Source organism: Tyto alba, unplaced genomic scaffold, assembly GCF_018691265.1.
Source record: "Tyto alba isolate M040663 unplaced genomic scaffold, T.alba_DEE_v4.0 Super-Scaffold_14, whole genome shotgun sequence".
NCBI classification, from domain to species: Eukaryota; Metazoa; Chordata; class Aves; order Strigiformes; family Tytonidae; genus Tyto; species Tyto alba.
In genome coordinates, this window is record NW_024881276.1 from 36,064,347 (window position 1) to 36,088,653 (window position 24,307).

General features: G+C 34.3%; 1 protein-coding gene across 1 annotated transcript in view; it reads left to right on the forward strand.

Moving 5' to 3' along the window:
- The window catches only part of TMPRSS15 (transmembrane serine protease 15), a 56,565-nt gene that overhangs the window by 25,815 nt on the left and 6,443 nt on the right, over positions 1-24,307 (forward strand). Inside the window, exons 11-19 of the mRNA XM_042788287.1 lie at positions 2,029-2,131; positions 2,617-2,767; positions 3,989-4,130; positions 8,906-8,995; positions 10,324-10,449; positions 10,916-11,047; positions 13,512-13,622; positions 15,821-15,953; positions 21,858-21,953. Coding sequence (XP_042644221.1) covers positions 2,029-2,131; positions 2,617-2,767; positions 3,989-4,130; positions 8,906-8,995; positions 10,324-10,449; positions 10,916-11,047; positions 13,512-13,622; positions 15,821-15,953; positions 21,858-21,953 — 1,084 coding nt within the window. The remainder of the gene's footprint in view (positions 1-2,028; positions 2,132-2,616; positions 2,768-3,988; positions 4,131-8,905; positions 8,996-10,323; positions 10,450-10,915; positions 11,048-13,511; positions 13,623-15,820; positions 15,954-21,857; positions 21,954-24,307) is intronic.

Consider the following 24,307-nt stretch of genomic DNA (forward strand, 5'->3'; position numbering starts at 1 on the left):
AGAAATTTCTATTAATCAACAGTGTTACAGGTCAAATAACTGCATGTTTACCTTAAGGAAAAAAACAAGTATAGTTACATTTTAGGGAAATCACTTCTATTTCATCCCTATCAACTGGTGACATCCTCATGGTTGTCACAGAATAATTTTGATTTAACATAAAGTTGACCTGTAGGGTACATAGGCACTTGTGTCCCCAGTTAGAATCACACACCAAACACTAATTTTCATATGTGTAAAACACACAAGCACTCCAGCAACTGCTATAGCAAAACAACTTAATTGGAAGAGTGATTATATCAAATGTGGGTTTTAATTAAAGACACAATACTGATAGGAATCGTGGTTTTAAGGTTTATCATGAATTCTTATCCCAGAATTAGACTCCAAAAGGTTTTTTCTGCTTCAACAGTAAAACCAATCTTTTTCTCAGCTGATCTGTCAGTCCAGATAAAATTGATTAAGATAATCTGTCTATTGCAATGGTTATATGTCTTCTATGCAAGACTTATACAGAACTTATTTAGTGACAAATAATTAGAAAAACTGAAGGTTATTCTGGAAGAAGTTACCCCCAGGAAAAGAAAAATGTTATTCAGCATGGTATTGGGTAGAAATGATTCACCTCTCTCTGATTAAATGCGCATTTTCTAAACAATCTTCAGAACTCTGTTTTATCTTCCCACATGACTCCTAGAATACAAATCAGATGAAAGAATGTAAAATTTTTTAATAAAACATTTGCCAATCATTTCTGCTCTCTTGAAAATGCTAATTTATTTTAGGTGCTCTCTGTTTCACTGTGCTAGATCTAAGCTGACATATATAATGCTGCTATATGTAATGTTGCTATTATATTGAATATTCAAATTTCTATGACCTGTTTTCAAAGTAAAAATGTGAGATGCATCATTAATATCCTGCTATTACATACATTCAGTGAGACAGTGTATTTTGGTTTTGCTGCTCCTGAAAAGCAAAGTACCTAATATATACTCAGCAATTGATTCTGAATGTTCAGAGAATTGATGACATAGAGAAACATCACTTTGACTATATGAAGACCTTTTCTGAAAAGAATGCTATGCTCTTTTTCTTAAAGCTAGACACCATGTATATTTTAATGCATGCTTTCTAAATCAACACAGGAAATTAAAGGCCTGATTCAGATTCCAGACTAATTTTCAGGTACATTAACCTTCCACATGGAAAAGCTAGCTAATCTAGAGGTATATACAACAAAATATACTATATATAATTGAAATTATATAGCTATAATTATATTTATTTGTCAATTCTGTGAACTTACTATTTGCATATATATGTATCAGACAGATAGAAACTAAGACTATAGTCATGATTTCATTAAAGCAAGAATTTTATTTTAGGATTTTTAACTCTACCTAGTTTTTCTTTTCTTGTGATAAATCACAGTGCCTCTGTAGCCTGTCCTTATGTTATATTTCCATCTGGCATCAAGAAGTCCAAACTCCCAGCTGCAAGAAATTAACACAGAAAAACCTAAAAGCCCAATTTCCCCAAATAATGTATTTTTCTTTCCCTTGCTATCAAATATTCATGTAGTCATTCTCTCACCCCCCTTAACACACAGCCCATATTTCCCATTATTATGTGGACAAAAATTATAAAAATGTTAGGAAATTCTGCAAAATCAAAAACAATGTCAAACAGGAAGACATTTTTATAAATTAAGTACAAATTGCTCAAGTGAATCTCTGCCTTCACTAAATAAAAAGCAGATCTCCCACTAACTTCAAAAGGACTAGTTTCCCATTTCATATGTAGTTCTGAGGAGAGACTGAGAAGCTTCAGCACCCATTTTCATATGTCATTGATTTGTGAATATAACTTGGGATAATCATTCACATATATTGTGTCAGGACTCTTCCAAGTTATGCAACACTATCTGTGCCTGATATTATTGATATTATTTTTAATGTATATACTCTCATTTAAAAATAATATCAATAATTCTTTACTGATTAAATTATGCTCATTATCTTTCAGGATTTTATATTTCAACACCCATAGGACTTGGATTTGGAGAAGAAAGAGTCCGAATTCTGAGTCTGCCTTTGGTCTCTTCAGATACATCTTGTCTAAGCTTTTGGTATTCTTACATAATTCCTAAACATATACTTAGTTTAAGAATAAAACCAATTAGCATTGTTTCATATATAATACTAATCCATGCCAGTGTGCTGGCAATACAGGCCTACTCCTGTTTGGATTTCCATGATCAGTCTCAATCCTGGACCTGAAACTTTGACTCCTTTATAGGTTTGATTTTTGCAGTGAGTTTTAATTTGTTTTCTTTTTCACCATGAATCCAATAATAATTTTATATTTAGAAATGATATTAAGAACTCTTGAAATGTTTTTTGCCATGAAGCTTAATTAGGCCTCTTCAGAAAATATAGCAAAGTACCAAGTAAATCTTCCAGGTGTAACCTAAACATACAACTCATTTTGTCTTCATGATCACTGCAAATTAGTCCTAATACCATAAAACTGTCTATAAAATAAAAAGCTTGATATTTTTTCATGATATTTCACTTTGTTCTATTAATACCAAAATTTCTCTTCCCCCTCTAGGTATTTCATGTATGGTACTAATGTTTACCGTTTAAGAATTAGCATAAGTAATGAGCATGGTTTGGAAAAGATTATTTTCCAGAAAGAAGGAAACTATGGAAACAACTGGAATTATGGACAAGTAACATTAAATGAAACATCTGATTTTAAGGTTTGTTAAACTGATAGTCCTTTTTAAAATTTATTTTAGCTAAACTGATACCAGTTTCCTGCCAAATGAACTCAGTGATGCACAGCCCCAAAGATAGTATCTAGTATTATTTACTAATGCATGCCTTCAAGTAAATGCTAGCATGCAGAAGACTGGAGTCCCTATTTGAATTATCATCCTTCCTCTCCCCTACTCTGGAATTTAAAGTACTATTATAGTAGAAAAAAGAAAGCCTTAACATTGTCATGGGACAATAAAGTTATCACAAAAGAGAGCTTTCTGCAAAACAAGGGTGTTCAAAGCCTACCAAAATCTGATGTGGAGTTTAAAATCCGGAGAGTGTGTCTGATACAAAGCACTTAGCAATGAGAAGATTTAAATTAAATAACTTCAGATTCGGAAGCAGCATTTTCACTAATTAATTACAGATAAGTCACTGAAAGTGTATTCCAGAGGGAAATGTATTTGACACCACATGGTTAAAAACTAACCTGACTTATCTGTAAACAAAAGGAGGATACTTATGCTAGAAAATTCCTTCAGCAACTCTCTATTGAAAACAATTTCTTTTTATAGGTATTTGGGATGGCTTGTCCTGCTATAATAGTTTTGATTAATGCAAAAGCACTACCAGAAAGATGTATTTACCATCTGAGGAAGTAAATGCATCTGTGACCTGGCTGCATCAGATTTCCAGCAAATGTGTGTTTTACGATCTCAGGAAGAACACTGTACCTAGCTGTATTTCACCAGCACAAATTCCCTTAAATATGTGGATATTAAAGCACAATAACAAACAAATGAGATTAATTTCAATTTTTCATGGTGATATGCTATTAGATCAGGAGAAGTTTGGAGTGATGAGTGATACAGAATTTGTGTTTCAAAACTTACATGTATTTCTATATAAAAAGTAAAGTTACTGAATAGTTTTAAATCATGTACATCATTTATACGAAGAAATTCATGAATTACTTAGAATGATCCACTTGGATACGAAGAAATTTCTGCATTCCTTACAATGATCCACTCAGTTTGCATAGTACTGTTTTGTTTTGTGAAGAATCCTGTCTCATCCCTGATGTCCTCCTCTGAGTGTAACACCTGTGCAGATTGCCATGGAAATAAGAGTATTCAAGAAAGAAGACAATGTTTCAACATAGGAAGCTGAAAACTGTTTCATTAAATTATAAAATTCTAATTATTCTTCATGAACCTCAGGTTATTTTTGACGCCTTTAAAAAGCGTGGTCCCAGTGATATTGCCTTGGATGACATTGGCCTGACAAATGGAAAGTGTAATGAAAGCATTCATGTAGAGCCAACTGTGATTCCAACGGTTACTACTGTCCCTTCAGTTCCTAGTAAGTAAACATCAAATTGCAGTTGATTGATTGCCATTTCCTATGACTGTAAATGTGTATAAGTGATTAAGAATTTTCAGCCTTCAGTTCTATAAAAATATCTCTTCAATATCATAAAATTAACTTCAGGATAACATCCTAGGGATCAGGTTCCCTGCCCATGAATCCACTGAGAGCAACAGAACTGTTTGATTCACAGCCTATCAGTACAGTATCTTCCAAATCTTGAAGAGTGGTAGATAATTAAAGAATTCAGAATTTGTCTCTAAAAGCATTAATTAGTAAATCTTCCAGGAAGTCACTGAAGGGGAATGAAGAAGAAAGAGAAAAAAGATTATAACATCTGTATTTGAAATTATAAGTGATGTAGCAGGAAAATAGACAGTGAGCAAAGTCACATAGTAATATCACTAGATGTCTCAATATTAAAAATTCACCAAGCTCTGAAAACATATTCACACTGAAAATTTGATATTGAGGGGAATGAATCTATAATAGTGCCAGAATAGTTTAAGAATGGAGCATGATCTATGTGAGTGTTTAATACTCAAAATGGAGGTATTACCTGAAGCAAGGCTCACAATAAATGAGTTCTTTCCAATATTCATTTGGCCTTATTGTATTCCTACTATGTCTTATTACATTAAAAAGGAAAAAGGAAGCAATATTTGCTTTGGAAAAAAAAATCTAAATAGGGAAACAGAAAAGACAGGACAATTATCAATTCTTTTGGTTTCAGAGGAAATGAGTGGACAAAAAAAAAAAAAAATAATCAAAGGACTCTTCTCACTCCCTGATCTAATGAGGTTTCAATATTTGCATAAATTGTGGAAGTGTCAAAATCTATGCCTAATTTCTTCAATTTTACATTTGCTAACTGTACTCTTTGTGGTAAGGCAGCAGTGATGAAAAAGTACTTGCTCTAGTAATAATGAATGGGGCTCTACTCCTGCTTGATTGGGCCTCATCTCATTTCATCTCACTATCTTCTTGGCACCTCTTCTGAATCCCAGGTTCAGTGGGAAACTGGAGGAGGGTCGGTTTTGTTTGCACATTTTTGCCATCTTCTTCAAGTCAAGTAGAAGTTAATGAATCATGAAATGTCACTACCTATAGCAAATACGCACTTCTCCAGACAGGTTGTACAGCCTAATCCAGACCCATCAGCAGAGTCTTTTAGAGGAAAGCACAGAGATTTCAGATTCCCCAAAACATTCCAGTTTCACAGAGCTAGTTAGTAGAATCTCACTGAGAAAAATACAAAAGAAATATCTGTAGCCATTGTTATAAATCTGGAAAATGTATATAAAAAAAAATAATAAAGATTGCATATGATCTTAACCAGTTCCACACACATGCAAAGCAAAAGATGGTACAAATATGAACAGATCTTGTGTAAAAATAATTAAAATAGGGCTTTGTAACTTGTGAAAAAGGCATGAACTTCTTGGAAAAAAGAGATTTCTACAGAAGACATATTCACAGATGGCTTCAAATCATGAAAACAAACAGTGAGTATGTTCCAGGACTGCCTTCTATTAGATCTACTGTTATTTCAAAGCACAGCTAGCTGCTCTCTTGAAAGCATATAGTAAATAAAAGTGGTCTAAGATCAAAATAATAGAAAAAGACTGAATTGTATTCATGTTGAATCACTGTGTACTAATATAGTCACTGTATCAAATTTAACACCTCTAAATCTACTGCATCAAGACAGGTGAAAAGACAAAGCCTTCTAAATATAAGAGCAAAATTCAGTTTTAGAGCTCCATCCTGAGACACAAGGAGGTGAAGTTCAACCAGATGTCTCTGTCAGCAACAATAAACTTTAATAACACTAGTAATTTCAGTAATAATTTATCAAAGTAAGTTTTGGAATTTGATTGCAGTTTTCATTAAAGTAATAGTGTGGAGAGGTGTTGATGTCTGCCACTTCCATCCATCTTTCAGATGCTGTAGGTAAGCACACCTCACAAATTAGCATAAGCCTAATGATTAGTGGCAGGATGACCCTCTGGTGAATAGTAGCTGAGTGCTGCTGTCAAAACACCAAAGAAATGTCATTCAAACTATAGATCTCTACCCAAAATATAGTGATAAAGTTTTAATATTCAAAAAAAAGGAAGTGGTTGCGTGACATGTAACTCCTTATGGAACAGATTAGGGAGGATCCATACTGTCTTTCGATATGATACAAAAGCACAGTCTAAGCTGTGGCTGGTGAAAAACTAACTTGTTTGCATAACTTTGTTGAGGTGTGTTATGTGTACAGTATCTGTAACCTGATGAAAAAATGTGAATGTTATCAGTTGTCTTCAAAGAAGTATGAAATTACTTTGATGGATGTGGTGCAAGCTTACTAACATTAATGGTTTTACTACAAGTGTCATGTTTATAAACAAAAGATGAAAGAATCCAATCTGAGCCAATTTCTTTTGCTAGACTTAGAGCTTCAGTAAGAGGCACTGACATCATTCACAGTGCTGCAAAAGCTCACTGAAAACTCAAAAGAATTTTTGGTGGTGGGATATGGAAGCTGAATTTGCTTTTGTCTTTTGCACAACACTGTCAGCTTACACTTTCATCTAAAACAAAGATTGCTTTCATCTTCATATTAATTTATAACCTGTCTTTTAACATAAACAACAGTGTGGAAATTACAGTGTAGATTCCGCACTTAAGATGTGTATGTCAATATAAATTAAAGTTTTAACCAAAGCACAGAGGAATTTTTATGAATAGGTCATATATAATTTTCTAGAGTGTTGAGAAAATCATCTATTATGCTCAATGAAAAGACCAAGTTTATTGGTGCTGATTGATATTTGGTTCTCTGACGAGTGACAGTTATATGAATAACTCCATATAAATTTGTGTTTAAAGATCACTGAAAATTGTTAAAACATGTTTCCAGACATGACTAAAATCAATTACTTCTATAATTTTTCCATGCAAGAGAAAGATCATTACTGATATTCCTTACATGTAGTCAGTACTAGATCAGACTTCATCATAAGTTGCCCTGTTCTGCTATTAAGAAATTTGGGTTTGCTCTGCTCGTATCATCATATGACACTGGCTAAGAATCATATATTCTTCATGCAGCTTTACAATAGTTGTGTGTCTGTTTGTACATGTAGTAATGTTTCATAAAAAAGGCCAATGTAATCTTTATTTGTTTTTAATGTTATTTATAGAAAGCAGTCATTGTGAGCCATACAGCTGACCTTTACCGTTGTTAGTTGGTTCTGATTGTCAACCATTCCTTCTCTTTTCAGAGAGTCTAGCTTTTTTTGTCTGGAGTGATTTGGTGAAATAGAAAGTTCTGTAAGATGTCTGTCGTGAGAATGTTCAAATCTTTCTTGTATGTAGTGGAGCTTCCTCCCAGGGGGATTCAATGGGCAAACTCAGTAGAATTCATAGATTATGCCCAACCAAGTGGCTCAGAATATGCAATATTGACAAACATAACAAAACACAAAATTTGAGCCATAAAGGATGGTGAAAGGGAGTGTTGAAGTTTAGCCAAAGTCTGAAAGTTAAAAATAATCAGTTTTAATTCAGTTAATAAAACAACAAAACAAAATTTAAAAGGTAGATTTCTTCTGCCTTAACATCTATTTCCTGAAGCAGGTGGAGGAGCACTCTATTTTTCAATAAAGTAATTGACAACAACCAAAGTTGGAAAACACCAAAGTTCATTCTGATGGTACAGCTGAAATGAAAATAAATAATATTTCTCAATATGATGTAAAGTTTTGAGATATGAAGCTGACATACTTTGGATGTAAACCACTTTCTAAACAATATACTGGAAGAGAATAATGAATATAAAAATACAATTAGCTATGTCTATGTGTGTGAGTATATATGTATGTATGCATATCTACAATATTTGCTTTTAAATAAATTTTATTCATTTTATATATGTGTATTTACATGTTTATGATAAAGACTTTTCTTATTAGACCTGTTGTTTCAAGGAAAAAGGAAATTGCTACTTTTACCATTTATAAGGTTTAACTGTAAAAGTTTTTAGAGTCCTGATGAAATCAGAAAAATTATATAAGGGATGTTTTGTTATAAAGTTTGTTTGTTTGTTAGAAGACAAAATGGGCTTTATACCTGAGTATGTCTGGTAATGCTGCAAGAAGATCAACCAGATAATAAGCAAGGCATACAAGCTAAGTGCATAAATGAGTTTTGGTAGGCGAGAGGGCTTTCCTCTGTTTCTTTGACATTTTCCAGCTTTTGTATTAAGGTACTAGTAAATTATACAGCTGACTGTATCACATTCTTCTCTTCATATTTTATATCATGAGCAAAACTTGAAGAACAATAATCACCAAATGAAGGACAGACTGTGTCCTTCCCCTAACTTCATGGGGAAGACTTCTCATAGCACCATCATGAATACAGTTGAGCCACACACCAGCACTTCACAAACAGCAACATATGCACTGTAGCTGGAGCTAACGCTATGGCATCAATTATATGTGTCAGCAGATCTGACTTAGACACTGTAACTAATCAGGACGATGAATATCTTACACACTTTGTTTCTTCAATGATCTATGTCTTTACCAGAGTGTTGGCTTCTCTTAACTCATTGTTCAAGCTTTATACCAATGGCATCATAACTGAACCCTTACAGTGATCAAGTTAGCTTGAATATCCTCTTCATAATATTACTTTTTCCAAATTATCTTTGTTTCAATGGGTTCCAAACTTAAGACAATACGTTAATTACATTTTTTAAATGTTTTCTTTTTCAGCTGACTGTGGAGGGACAGTTGAACTCTGGGAGCCAAATAGTACATTCAGCTCTGAAAACTTTCCAAACAATTACCCTAATCAAGCTTATTGTAAGTAATTTGTCTCCAAGTCTTCAGGAAAAGTTTAGCCCTATAAAAGTAGAAATACTAAATCTGCTTTCCCAAGTCAGATACTGTCAAGCAAAAAAGTTCTAAGCTATATACAGTGGAATCTTTTAACTGAAGCCTATATGGCACTTAGCAGAAGTTAAAGAATCATTTTAATCATGAGTTGATTAAAAAGCGATGAAGACAAGAATAATCCCTTGCAATGGGTTCAGAGAGGCCAATTCCATCATGCCTATTATGTCAAATATCTTTATATCAATGCAAAAACAGACAAAGTTCTGGAAGGCCCCATTTCACCATTGCACCTCAATGTATTTTCCAGGTTAATATCATCATCTCTTTTGTTAAATAGTTAACCTTTTCTAGGGACAAAGAATGTGTATGCATTTTTCAGGAGAACCTCTCTTTATTGAATGTTTTTTGACATATTAGTGAAAAAGCATCTTTATTCTACTGATGTTACTTGATTTAGATTAAGCTACAGCTGACAAAAGTGAAAATGTTTCAAGGTGGTCTACTATGTGCTGTTGATGGATGAAGCAAGGAAGAGTACTTTGTCATTGCTTCTTGATGGAATTTTAATTACTTATTACTTCACCATCAACTGGAGAATTCTGTTGGGATACTAATCACAACAGTTGTAATTTTGTTTCTGTCCCACTTGAGATATGGCTCTCATTTCCAGGTATTAATTTCACAAGTTCCCAAATGAGATTCCTACTAGTGAGAAAATGCTTTTTATTCTATGAACATTAAAAAAAAAAAAAAAAAAAAAAAAAAACCTGTTGTTTTTTTTAACATTCTTTACAAGATTTCCATAGTATCCACACTTACACAGATTAAATATAATAAAGCATAGGCTAAACAGAAGTAAATACTTACTTCTTCTCTAAAAAGATATCTAACCTGAAAGACAGGCTTCTGTGACTGATTATAGAAATTATCTTACTATCAAATAAGACTTAACTGACAAGACTATTTGTCACATTTTCACGGTCACAAAATTATTAGCTTCGCTACTTTAGGGAAACTCACAGTTGTCATGAATGGTAAAAAAATGCATGTGTGAATGTCTTAGGAGACTAAATCCATTTTTCAAAAGTGTTTTAGAGTATGAGTCAATTGAATTTTGGACCCTGACAATGTCAGTTGCATTTAAAGACAAGATTTACACTTCTAAGTCTCTTGGGTGATTCCCAATAGTTTAGCAGAGAACTTTTTTTTTTCCCAAAAATCCTTCAACATGAAAATAACACAGTAAACATAACAACTGAAAATGTGATTTGTGTGTGTGTGTTATTATTTTGTAGGTGTTTGGTACTTACACGCTGAAAAGGGAAAAAACATTCAACTGCATTTTCAGGTCTTTGATCTGGAAAATATTCATGATGTAGTTGAAGTCAGAGATGGCAGAGGACCAAATTCCTTACTTTTGGGCAAGTAACAGCACTGGGTACTAAGATGAATGTAATCAGACTGCTGGAGCAAACTGATGGATATAACAGAAAGAAAACTAATTCTATCTAAATTCATTCTATATTTCTTCACATTTTTGGGTCTCAGAAATTCTGAGGAAAACTTGAGGAAGTCTACTGTATCACATTTCCCAAATGTTTGCATACACTCAACTTTCATTGCAATCCAAATAAACTTGACTTCTCAATAAGTAAGACTGCTCATGTATGTGGAGAAACAGAAGCATAATCTCTTAGCTGAACCTTATTTTTCTGTAATGAGATGTCAGATTTGGGGTTGAGCTTTGACCACTGTAGGCTGAGAGCAGCTAGGTTTGGGGGAATAACTGTATTCATGTGGTAGCAGTGTTTGCTTTTGAATACAAAACATTTTGAGATGTATAAGAACAAAATAGCTTAAATGTATTCATGTTCTCCTGAAGAACAGCTGTCTATACAGGACAAGACCCATTGCCAGATGTCTTCTCTACAACAAACCAGATGACAGTAATCCTTCTTACGGACAAGTCTGCAACAAAGAAGGGATTTCTTGCAAACTTTACTACTGGCTACCATCTAGGTAAGCATATGAACCCTTGTATATAAGAGGTTATAGCACTGGTCAAATACATTTGAGAAAAAGTGAAGAGTGGAAGGTGACTCTGCCCTTGTTCAACAGAAATATGAAGAAGTTAAAGAGAAAAAGCCTAGCAGTTACTCATCTGTACTTTATGTTTTCTAGCATGAAAAGTGACTTTTTTGTTGCTTTAATGTAACTGGATCGATGTCCACATCATCTGTAACCCTGTGTGATATTATGTGAAAAATTGACTCAATAACTTGACCAGAAACTATTCAAATATAAAGAGAGCAAATGTAAACTATTCCTTATACAAGCCCCAGAAAAGAACATAATGTTGTGACTCATTTGAGAATGTCATTACTGTGTGTCAAAATGCATCTGTAAAATAATTATTATCAATCACATCCACTAGAAGAGAAAAATGTATATAGTGGTTGATTAATATTTGCAATACAGTTCTCCTTGCATCTTTAAAAATTTAGTCCTTAGTGTGTGGAGGATCTGAGAAGAGTCAGTCTTTTAAATATTTGGACAGCAGTGTTTCTGGTCCCAGCCAGTCCCTTTCTGAAAGACTCTCGGTTTTACTGGGGACTGCAATTAGACTTGTCACTCATACAAGTAATTCAGCAATCAGCTCTCCAAAAACATTAAAAATGTAGCCAAATGTTAAAATACATGGAACAGCAATATGCTTACCAGGACAAATACTTACACTAACTCTAGGCTAAATCGTGATAGAATTAATTAGAGGCTTTGCATTAGTTCTGTGGAAGTCTGACAGCAGAAAAAAAGAGAATGAAAAAGCAGTATGTATTCAGAGATGTGTGAAGTACGATTCATTTGCATGAACAGAAAGTCAACAAGGATCTATGCTCTTTTTCTTACTTTACATATCATAAAAGGCGTGTCTCCCAGCATGTTTAGCTAGCTGCAGATTTTTCATAGATTAACAATAGTAATATTTTCTTAATCTTTAAAAAAATCTTAAGCATTGATTTACCTTTCTAAAATCAACTCCATTTAGTCTCATTGTGCAAGACTGAGAGGTAGGTTTGTATGGATGTATGACCATTTTGCTGCTTCTTTTTCTGCATTCTCTATCTCATTTTTTCAGTCCAACAACACTATGCTTTTTTTTTTTTTTTTTTTAGCTGGTTTAGTGTCTTTGCTGAGCCAGCTTTGTCCATATATTGTTGTAAAATAAAAATTAAGCTTAGCAATGTAGAGTTTTCAAAGTGGCCATTGCCAGTTCTGGTTAAATATATTAAAAAGGTCCCATTTGAAAAAGAATTATGCTTATTCATGATCTTTGCAGCCAAGGGACAGAGACTAATAACATTAGCATGCAGGCCCAAGGATAAAAGGATTGTTAGTAAATAAATTAATTTTACAAGAAAATCAGATTTTTCTTTGTATTTTATTTTTTCTATGAAATATTGAGTTTTTGAAAAGGAAGCATAATTTGAAAAGAAATACTTTTTGGCAGTATACAATATAATAAAAAACCTGTCTAAGTGAGAACAAAGTTCTAAGGAAAATCTGGCATCAGTTATAGCCACTGAATGTGTGAAAATCTGGTTCAGGCCTTTTATAAACCATACTCTTTTGCTTCCATATTGTGCAACAGGCCATACTGACTGATGAATTAATCATTTTATATGAATATTGAAAATTCAGAAGCAAAGCAATTATCTTGCCTTAAATAAGACTTCTAGATAATTAAATGTTTCAGTCAGTTAAGTCCAGGAAGGTAAAATAAAGAAAATAAACAATTTTTCAATAGAATCTAAGTTTGTGACTGTGTATTTCCTGTAAATATATAGAATCGTAGCATTAAAAATATGCTTTGGCCATAGAAAGAATTATAACTTTATATATACTCTCTATCTGATCTGATTTTGTTACATAACTGACACTGAAGTATCTTAATTCTACTTTTGTGAATGCTCTCCTCATTCATTTCTGTTACTTTTGTCTCTTCTGCCTTTCGTCCCAGGCAGGTTTCAAAATGAGACTCTTGACATTCAGTGCTTCTTTACTTGTATGTTTGATTTGACATATTTTAAGGTTTTTATACTTTTATGAAAGTGCTGAATGAAAGTGTTGAACATCTGATACATTAAATCATTAGTCACTTTTGACAATATTTGATCAGGATTTGACTTTTCCCATCTCTCCAGAGTTTATTACGTGTAACAGAAGAACATTGGTAACTGAGCAATGCTAACTATAGCAGAAACCACAAGGTATAATACCACAGATTTTATTCTTAATTAACTTCTATTTATCTGAAAATAATCTTTATTTGGAAAAAGACATGCATAGGAAAGGAAAGAAAATTAAACCAAAGGTTCTGCATACTATCCACTCAATTTTTCTTTTAGGTAAACTGTATGATCTCCAGTGAACATCAACCATCCTTGTAATTACAGATTCATTTTTCTTTCTTGTTTTCCTTCAGGAGCTTGTGCAATTGACGAGCACCAGTGTGGTAGTGGGGATTGTATACCATTGCATAACCTTTGCGACAACCTACCCCAGTGTGAAGATGGATCTGATGAAGCAAAGTGCAGTAAGGTTTCTTTCATACAAAGAGAAGGAATGCATGCATAATTAATAGGAACTACCTAGGAAAACAGCCACAAAACGTCAGCTAGCTTAAACTACTGCACCTGCATGCAGGCAGTACCAATTTACACAGTGGTATCTCATTGAGTTTGTCAGGGCCAAAGAAAAAAAAAACGTTATTTTTCAGAGTTAGTGTATGTAAGATGGTGAAGAAGTTCCTCTGTGCTTAAAACTGTGGCTGCTTATAATGGCCTCAAAACTAAAGCATTACATGCTTTCCTTCTGTATCTATTTTCTATTCCCAAATTCTATCACTTGTTGCTGTAATTAATTTGAGTTTCACAGCAGTATAAATTCTGCCATGTACTGTAGAGAATAAGAGTCTTCTTGATGGAAATTCCCAGATAGTCTTGTGGGTGTGAAGCCACACTGCAGCATGTGGCACCCTCCAGCCTGCCTGGACTCCATCTTGTGGAGGCATTGCCACAGGGTGAAGGGATGGCAGAGCTGCAAGAGTAGCATCCATTGCTCATAGTGGATGTGGATGCTCCTACGAGGAGGCAGCTTTAGTGCACTTAACTATTTTGTTGCAAACATATTCTTCCTTTAAAATTCATAGAATAAAATTTACTTCAGCTTCTTCTTAAGCAAAGAGGACTTCAGTGGGTTTTTCCAGTCATTGCTAAAGAAGATCTGAACAAGGTAACCAACATCTACATTAATATGATGTACATTTCCCCAGAGATTTATTTTGCCACAGATTATCTATTACTTCACAACAAATTACCTCACACTGGGAGAATTGTTTCCAAAAACCCATTTAATCCAAAGGTTGGCTGAATCCATCTAAGCTTTAAAATAAAATGAAAATTCAATTAGGCATCTTCCTATTGAGTCTTTCCAGTGTCCAAAAATCTTGCTCATTTTCCTGACACCAATTTCTGTTTCTTATCAGAAGTGGCAATTTGAACTAGACAAATGGTCATTTTCAAATACTCCAACTTCTGAAACTTCCCAGAGACTGCAAAGAAAGGGCATAGGATACCTCTTCCTTTGCAAAATTCTAAAACGTATGACATTTGAATGAAGCAGTTGTTGAGTGCTCAATGACTCTTTTATTCCTTACCAACAGTATATTTGGAGAAGAATATGGATCTGATGAGGAAAAAGGAAAAAGAATTATAGTTCAATTAGAAGAGAGGAGAGGTATCAAAAGTAATTTGGAGAAACTTTGCAGTACAAAAAATTCTGAGATTTTTCAAGACTGCTTGAAAATTTCTCATGACTGAAGTTTACCATTAATTAATCACTGTATATCACTTCATTCATGCACTCTGGGTGTCAAAGAGGCATTTCTAAAAATCAATTTTTTTTTTTTTTTTTTTTACTATAGTGGGTATGCTTTACTTTTTTTGTGGAAAAGGGTTTTCTGAGTGACTAAGATTTAGAAAAAATAATATCTTGTCAACCAGTAAATGCATTGTATGTTTTTCTCTATTTCATGATGGCAATAACTATCATATGTCTGAAATGCAACTGTAGCTCCTGAAGCATATATGGGATTATGTTGACCTTCTTAAACCTTATGGTCCAAATTTCTTAGTCACTATGCCAATAGATTTTTCACCAAATAATTAATGAGTTTCTGAATATTTTATTTTGGGAAAAGTTTTGATAGAAATATTGATTTTCAGGGAGCTTTTATTGTTTTTGTGGGTGTTTTAAATAAAGCTGCAATGAAAACAGTGAAAATCTCATAGCAGTTGGAACTGGAAAATTCCATTTTTTCTGTAAGCTCAGGTTTTAACTTTATTTCCAATCAGTGTTACTGAGCATTGTGTGGTCAAAGCTTCACAGAGTATCTGGAAATTACATAATGCTTGCTAAGAAAAAACATTGGTTCAAGTTGATGGATAATGTACTGTTTATTGTCTGGTCACGAAACATTTGCAAAATACGGGGCATGAAATTCTCCTGTGGCAGAAATGTAGAAGGAGATAACAATAACATTTCCTTCCTCTAGGAACACAATGTCCTGGATATGGTGGCGTTATTACCACTGTAATGTATTCTTTTTTTTTTTTTTTTTTTTTCTTTTCTGGCAATAATAAATCTCTGTATATTACATTTCTCTTTGTTTGGGGTGAGGGAGAGGGTGGTTTACCACCTATCTAAAATGCTTCTGTCCATTTTGGTCTACAGTGAGATTGCTTAATGGTTCTCTAAGCACTGAAGGGCTGGTGCAGGCCAGGATTGGGAAGACATGGCACCTGGCATGTGCATATGATTGGAATGAGCAGATTTCAGACAGTGTTTGCCAGCTGCTCGGGTTAGGGTAAGTGAAAAATACTCATTGTCCTTGTAACTTGTTTGTAGGTTTGTTGAGTCTGTATATTGGTGTTTTCCTCATCATTTTATTGGTGTCTTTACCATCTAGAGAAGGGGCAAATGTATTTTTCTGTGGTAAGTGAAGTGTTTGGTGTGCCAACAAATTTGTAAGTGTTGCAAACCCTATTTTGATGGCATTCATTACAGGATTGATGACTTTGAATGTGGCAGATTAGGCATGAGGATATATATTGGAGAACAATGGGAGACTGATATGGAGGCATTAGTCTTTTATCACTTTATGTCATCATTTACATCTTCAGTTTTATGAGGATGACTCAAGAGTAAAGCTGGAGCAAACAGCAGCCTCAGTTGCTCTGCTATCATACTAATGTTCATTTCAAGTAAATTCAAGATAATCACTTGGGTATTCTGTTGTTGAGGTCCCGATACATTTTATGCCTACCATTACACCTGAGCTGTTGAGACAGGAAACTGTATATATCTTGAGGTATACTTAGAGGGGCGAGGGAGGAGGGAAGCATATGACTGAAAAAATAGATTTGGCTTCAGTCACTGTTCAGCAGAATTTCCAGGGAAAAGGCAGGCAGAGTTGAATGCAGAAGTGTTCTATTTCTCAATCTATGGTAAAATTTATGGCCTAAATTCTGACCTTACTTGCACTGTATGCAACTTCACTGCCGTCCACTGAATAATAAATAGCTTTCCTACAGTGCTGAGGTTTTTAGGGAATGTCACTCATCCAAGTAATAATCAAATCAAATTCTAAGCTTGCAATTCATTATGTTGGTCTCTGACCAAAATAGGATGCCTGAAAAATGTCCTTTTGATAAATTAATTATAGAAATCACAGAGTTAGGAGGACTTAGAAAAATATCCAAGTGTTATCTGAAAATAATTTTAATCATTGGATGAATGTGTGCTGGTTCATTTTTTTACTTTTTTCCCTTTGGGTAGGTACTGCATTTCCATAAATATCAGATACCTGCAAGCACAAATCCTGCTTGTAATTTATGTACGTAGTTATCTCATTTACACATGCATATAAGAGCATACAAACTATGACTGTTATTCTAGCTAAATATGTTGTCTTTTACAGTAGACAGTAGCCTTCTTCCTCTGATTCCTCCTCCTCTTTGCCTGCCTTCTTTCCCCCTATATCTTTCAGACAGTAGTTATTTTGTGGTATATTAGTTACTTTATATTTGATATGCTTCAGTGAACTTTGTCCTCCATGGTACTTTCTATTACCTTTTAAAAATTACTTATGTTTTTGTCTCCATAATATTCTGTGGCAATACGTTTCAGTTTGTCTCTAAAAACTAGTCAGATATACTTGATAAAAAGATTCCTATTAAGTTTCCCAGTTACTTCTTGTTAATTCAATTTCTCAGTTTATTATATATTCCAATTGTCAAGAAAAAGTATTTTTAAACCTAAATTACATCACATTCTTGTATCCTGGATATTACTGCTGTTACTGATCATACAGAATCGGATAAAATTCTCATATACATATAGAGATGTATCACTTCTACAAGCATCATTCTATTTCTGCCTTCTATGAATCCCCCCGTAGCACCATATTCATTACTAAATGGATGTTTGTAATAATATGTCTTGAGTAGGCTGTAGCTCATGCTCCTATACTGAATAATCACCTAGAATCATACTTTATTAGAGAAAGAGGCTAAGGTTCATCTAGGACAATTCACTTCTGCTGTTAATTGCTTATACATTTGCTAGTCTCATTTACTGTTCAATTTATGAAAAGGACTGAAATGACAGGAGTCCTGTAGCATATCCTGATTATTTATGTAGCTGGGCTAGAAAGTGCAATGTTCCACACAGATTCTAAAAAATCACACATGTGATCCTTTTGCCTCCGTTTTTCAAATATGTGATTGTTGCATTCATGATATGTGCCAAACAGGAAGCAAATCTGGAGGCACGCCTATGTGTTAATCTACAAAAAATATTTTAGGCACATTATTTACAAATATTCGTAATGAGTCTGGAGTGCAAGGTGCACAAATTGATGCTCTTGAGAAACCTGAACAAGATCCTTTGCTCAGCTTGCAATTATAACTCTCTGCATCTGACAACACTGTTATAGTCTGAGTATTGTTAGCATTGCTTTTCCTTGAACCAACAAAATCAGACACTGAGCTTTTCACCATTCTACTGGTCTGGTGTGAAACATGCTTGTTTCCTTGGAACCATAGTCAGATGGGTCTTTACTGAAGTATACCAGAAAGTGGGTTAGACCTTGCAATTTTGCCATACCCAAAAGTCCAATAAGGACTGAGAGTTTAGGCCTTGTTCTCAAACCTGCAGTCTATTTTCTTCATGAACTCACAAAATTCTTCTTTTGAAAAGGAAATGAGTTCACTGGAATACAATGTCTTGTTTGAGACTTCCAGGTCAATTAGGTTTTCATCCTCCCCACTTACGAATGGTCAGAAGTAGCTACATGCCTAGCTCCTTGAGACACCACAGGAACTCCTGTCTTTGACTGCCAGACTCAGGTTCTTCAGTGCACTGAGAATGTAACATATGGACTGAAAGGGGTGAAAATGATCCCCCAACATTTATGCACAAAAACTTTTTATTCTGATGGATAAATTAGGATATAATATACAGACAGCATGATCTTACTCTGCTGTGGAGCCAATGAGAGTCATGTGCTGGATGTAAGAACAAACCTGGTTCTCAGTGTGTTCAGGCTGTATTTGCAGCATTGAGGATCAGAATTAAGACAATTCTAATGATTTGGTGGTAGACTTAATTTCATGTCCATTATCACCAAGTAATAAAGTGCACTTTGACCTGAAAGCCAAAGGAGAAGTCTTGATCATTTTTTCGGATTTGTAGCTCCACAGCTTCACTTAGTATCAGACACTGCTAGTAAGCTTGGCTTAAACCCAATACTTAAAAAGCTTCATTCTAAACCCAGAAAGAATAGAGGGGTTACTTTTATTATCATTTGCAAATTTTCTTATAAAAAATTGTGTGCATGCAAGCATTTAGAAACCAGCAGATTTTCATATGAATCCAAAGGTGAACAAAGCTCTTTTATGTAAAAAAAAAAAAAAAAAAAAAAAAAAAGTATTGGCTATTTGCAATTTACTGCTATTCTTCATTGTTTGTTTTTCTTTCAGAAAATCAGCAGTTGAAACAGAAACACTGCCCTGTGTCTCAAACACAAATTAAACAAACTGCAAATATCCCACAGCCTGAGAACTAGACAATGAATTACAAAATGTGTGAACATATTATCTTCAAATAAGAAATGTGATGTTTGGTTTTGTCTTGTTTTTTTGTTTTTTTTTTAAAGGAGAAAAGAATTGTAGCTGTCAGACAATTGCATTTCTATCCTTATTCTGAATATATTTTTCAGCATGGTACCACATAATCTGAATCTTTCCCAACATTTGCTACAGCTTATTGTTACTGATCACATCTGAGACAGAGCTTGAGACTGAAATCATAGTGATCCATAGAGTATTTAGGTACTTGAGGATGAATAATATCTGAGGAATTTATTGCACAGATACCTATGTACGTCTCTGTGTAAGACACCTCTAATACTATTTAAGTTTTCTGTAAATTTTGCCTAGTGAGCATGCTGAATGGAATGAGGGCTACTTAACACCTAGGTTAGCTTTTAAAGGCCATTTCTGTTGCAATCTGCAAGATTTCTAAAAGCTTGTTTTATTAAATTAAAGAGCTGTGACACTGTATTTCTGGACCTGCAGAAGAAAATATATTATTGTTACTGGACTGAATATCTCCAGAAAAAGTGTATGATTTCTTATACTTACGTAACTCTCATCATTTACCAGTAAGTTAACTAGAAGAGTAGCAGATTGATTTTTGTGGTCACTCATAAGGCTTAGAGATTTCCAGTTTTATTTTCTTTAGCACACTAAGAAGCCAAATGAAATTATAAAAGATTTTCTTAAAAAAGGACTTAGATTTTATTTCACAGAGCTGGGGAAACTTAATAAAGCCGCTGTGGTTTCATATAAGTTCCAAACTGTAATCCAGAAATTTCAGCATTTATTAAAAAAAAAAAAAAAAAATCAAGCAGAAGAGTGGGAAATAGTTTGCTCAGTCTTTGCTGAAAAAGACCAAGAAAGAAGCTGAGGTGAGATGAGAGATCTTCATAAGTATTACGAGGTTGGTGAAAGCTTTGACTTGGAAGGTTTATAGCATTTGCCCTATTATAGGGTCTGTTACAGTAATCTAGTAAAACACACATGCGTTCAGTTGAAGTTTCCTGGTATAATATGCCATGGAAAATGTAAGCCAGTAATATTCATATATGTCCATACTCTACATACTCTAAGCTTTTCCTGGTAGCGTGTTCATTTTTTTACATCAGTAAAAGCTCTTGCTCACTAACTTTCTCAAGACACAACTTGGTTTCTTTTTCACATATTTGCACTTACTGTGGCTCAATGATTAAATTGGTCTCAGTGAGGTTCCTTATCATAGAATTTGACTCTACCTACCTGGGTTGGCACTTTACAACTCTCCTAGATCATCTAAAAGGTCAAGTCGGGGTTCTGGGGTAATTACATATTAGTATACTAGTGTTTTATGTTGAAATAAGTCTGTAGACTAGGCTAGAGTGTACAGACACTCTCTCTTTTTATAGAGATATATATCTAGAGAGAATTAAGTGGGCTTTGTCATCTCCTGGTTGAGAAATGCTGCAGTAATGACCTTTTCAGTAGGGTGCAGCATACACCTCTCCTAGTGGCACAGCAGGGCTATTGAACACCCACTTTCTCCTATGCCTAGTGTTGCTCTCCACAAACAGCAGATTTGCAGGAAGATTCTCAACTTCATACTTCCCAGGAGAATGAGATTTACTGCACTTAAAGAGAAGAGATGGTACTTCCCTCATACACAGGTGTTCCCTGTGTATCAAACCTGCACAAGAAGTTCTCTTCTTGCTCCTGAGATATATATGGCTAAAGGATCAGATGGGACTAGGCTGTCACCCCTGCAAAAATTTATCCAGTCTGACCACACCTATCCTTTTTCCCCACACTTCCTCAAGAGAAAGCAAGTTTTTTTCTTGGGTGTATGTTCCAAGCTCTTCATATGTAGTATCACAAAGTATATGATGCAGAATGGGTTATAAAGTAAATCTGGATATGTGTTGTAAACACCAAAACAATTTATCTCACCAGTAGTACACAGCATTCTTGGTGTTCAGAAGGCCATCATTATAGAAAAAGTTAGTCAAGGAGTACACCCCACTTCAGAGGAACTATCCTATTCAATAGCAAATGTGACATCCTTGACTTACTCCAGTTACTTTGATTTCAACAGGTCTATGAGGTGAAATTTAACCTCTAAGGAAGGTAGCATTTATTCCATTAGATTCTTCATGATATAAAATATAGATTCATTTTTTCTCTAGGTAAAGAACTATAGTATCAATGCAATCACACACACACATCCCAAAAGCAAAACTCTGACGTTCTACTATTACTGTTCTATTTTGCATATTAAGATTTAGCTTCATATATTTAAGAATCGGTACTGCAAAACCTTCACTGTGGCACAGAAAAGCAAAAATTGATAATTTATTGCTATTAAAATAATGAATTTCTGTCTCTTTCAATATTGTTGTAGCATTAGAAGTCTTACAATAATATGTAAGCATGAAAGTAGGTGACTGGCATTTTAATCCATTTCAAGGCATTTCAATCCATTTGAGCCATTTCAAGACTCAAAAATCTACCAATACGTAGTCATTATTTCAGGAAAAAAATGCAGTTCATTCCATCATCATCATAATTTCCCAAACATTACTCCACTGGTGGAACAGGATAAATATCTAAAAATATGCTTGTGTGTCTTTTCCTTGCAGGGATGCAAATATGTCATCAACTGTATTATTCGCTGGAGATGGCCCATTTGTCAACATCATCGAAGCAGCTAACCACAGCCTAATATTTACAAAAAGGTGCATATAGTGAGTTTTCTTCCTCATACAAAGGATAATTTAAAGTATGATGGTGATCATTTAATACACTAATTTCTAGTTTATCTGAGGGGTAATGTGATTTTGTATGAGGTCTGGACTATAAACTTATCTGTTTTATCCTCTGCTTACTGCTGAATTCTGTGAAACATCAGGCAACTCACTCTTCCTCCTTTCATACTTGCCCATCTATTGTAAATTTAAAAGCAGAGGGATGCTTACTATATTTTTAGCTAGCGTTCAGTACAATATTAAGTCTTTATACATTTATCGTGTAAATGATAAATACTGCTATTTTTACAAAACATTTATTATCTAGAAATCTCTAGACTACGAATATATAATATAATAGAAAAATTAAAATGGAGTGGCATTCACCCATGGTTTTATAGTAGTTATCACACCAGGTTCTCTCAGTAATCAATAGAAAAAAATAAGCTGTCCAAATTGTGATCCATCAAGGCATTCCTTGAAATATGATGAGTCATACTCTATAATCCATTGATGTTATTAATGCAGATTTAGAACTAAGTGTGGATTGCTAAAGTAAACAATCCACAGACAGTTATCTATATTTAGACAAATTAGTCCCACTCAAAAAATTACTTCTGGATTTGACTCCACATTTAGAAATGAATCATTAGATGTGATGATCCTCAGAATATATTTGATTATATTCAAATCTTTCTCATTTCAAGTAACAGCTGAAGTGATTCTGAAGGGTCCTACAAACTGGTAGAATTTCTAATAGATTAAATGAAAATGTAAAGTTAGCACAGGATTATATTCTCAGGAAATTTGGGGATTTACAGTACACCTCCAAAAGGAGAAAGGCTTGTCATCATCAAATAAAAAAATTATATACATAATTACTTCAATTACTGTCTTTCTGCTTATAGGAGGGTTTATTATAATCATTTTTCTGGAATCCTACCAAAAGCACTGAGGCAGAAAATTACTGTCTAATTGCTAAAATGCTGAAACCATATTGAGGATGGCAAGAGTACATGTTCTTTCAGGTTTCCTTTGTAAACATACCACACAATAACAAAGCAGGAGATAATTCTGAATTTGCTATGCTGTATTTTACCTACAGTAAAAAAAAAAAAAAAAAATTAAAAAGATACATTTTATGTTATAATTATAATGTTAATGCCAAACATTTATCATTCTCACTGGTAGTTAAAGTATCTTAAACTAATGGAATATCATTGCAAGCTATTTTTCTTTTCTTCTTGAGTGGATGTCTTAACCAGCATTACAACAAGAGATCTTAAAGAGCATCAATGATTTAAAGATGTCTTTTGTTAATATCTATTAAACACTAAGAAGTGACTAATGCAGGAGGAAATGGAATAGGTTCATTCATCTTAGTTGTATTTCTGTTGCAGAAATAGGTATCTTCTACCACATTTCATCTGGACAGCTGACAGCTGATAGGAATCATTTTACAGGGTGACACCATTACAGATTCGCACACTTTTTTTGTACATATAGTGAATGATAGAAAGATCACACAGAATTGATAATTAAAAAATTCAAATTCATTAACTGATGACCCAAGTCTAAAATGTATTTCTCACGTTGTCTTTGGTCTTTATTTAAGCATAACTGCCATTGAATCAAAGGAGGATGCATATACTTGAAAGCTGTAGCTGCAGAGACAGCAAAACTGTTCTCTGATGCCCTTAGGTAATGTATTTCTTGGCAGGATAGATTTGTAACGGGCAAAATCCTGTCTCGAAGATATATGTGAGCAGATTCCACAGGCATAATTGCTTTTGCCAGTCCTAAGTGAAGATCATACTCACAGATGTCCCAACTACTCCAGATTTCTGTCTGGCATGCTGCTTCATAGATGACACTCAGAGAGGCACAGAGGATGGGTATTCAGCACATGCGATGCCTCTGTTGCCTTCTGGACTCTCTTGTGCTGACCAAAAGGCAGCTGAGGACTGGTGAATTGGAGTGCTGGAAGGGAAGTGATTTTCATACTGGGTGCCAAGCTTCAGAAAGAAGAAAAAGCAAAGGTCCATGAAGTAATTTCTACTAAAGCAATCAGTAGGTACTGCTGGTGGGACAAAGACCCTCGTTGTTAGTTTCGCTAGTTTATGCATCTACCTAAGAGAAAGCATAGGACTGGATAAAGGAGCTAATATACTGTACCACTGACCATCCTTTTAAGGCTCATGGAAGGAGCTTGGTCAAAAGTGTTTAGTTGCTATGAAGTTTATGCAGAGGATGGTATTGGTTTCCTGTGGGTTTATGCATTTCTGGTTGCCCTCCTTGATGTTTGTCTCACTACCAAGCAACACCTTTATCAAGTCAATACTGAT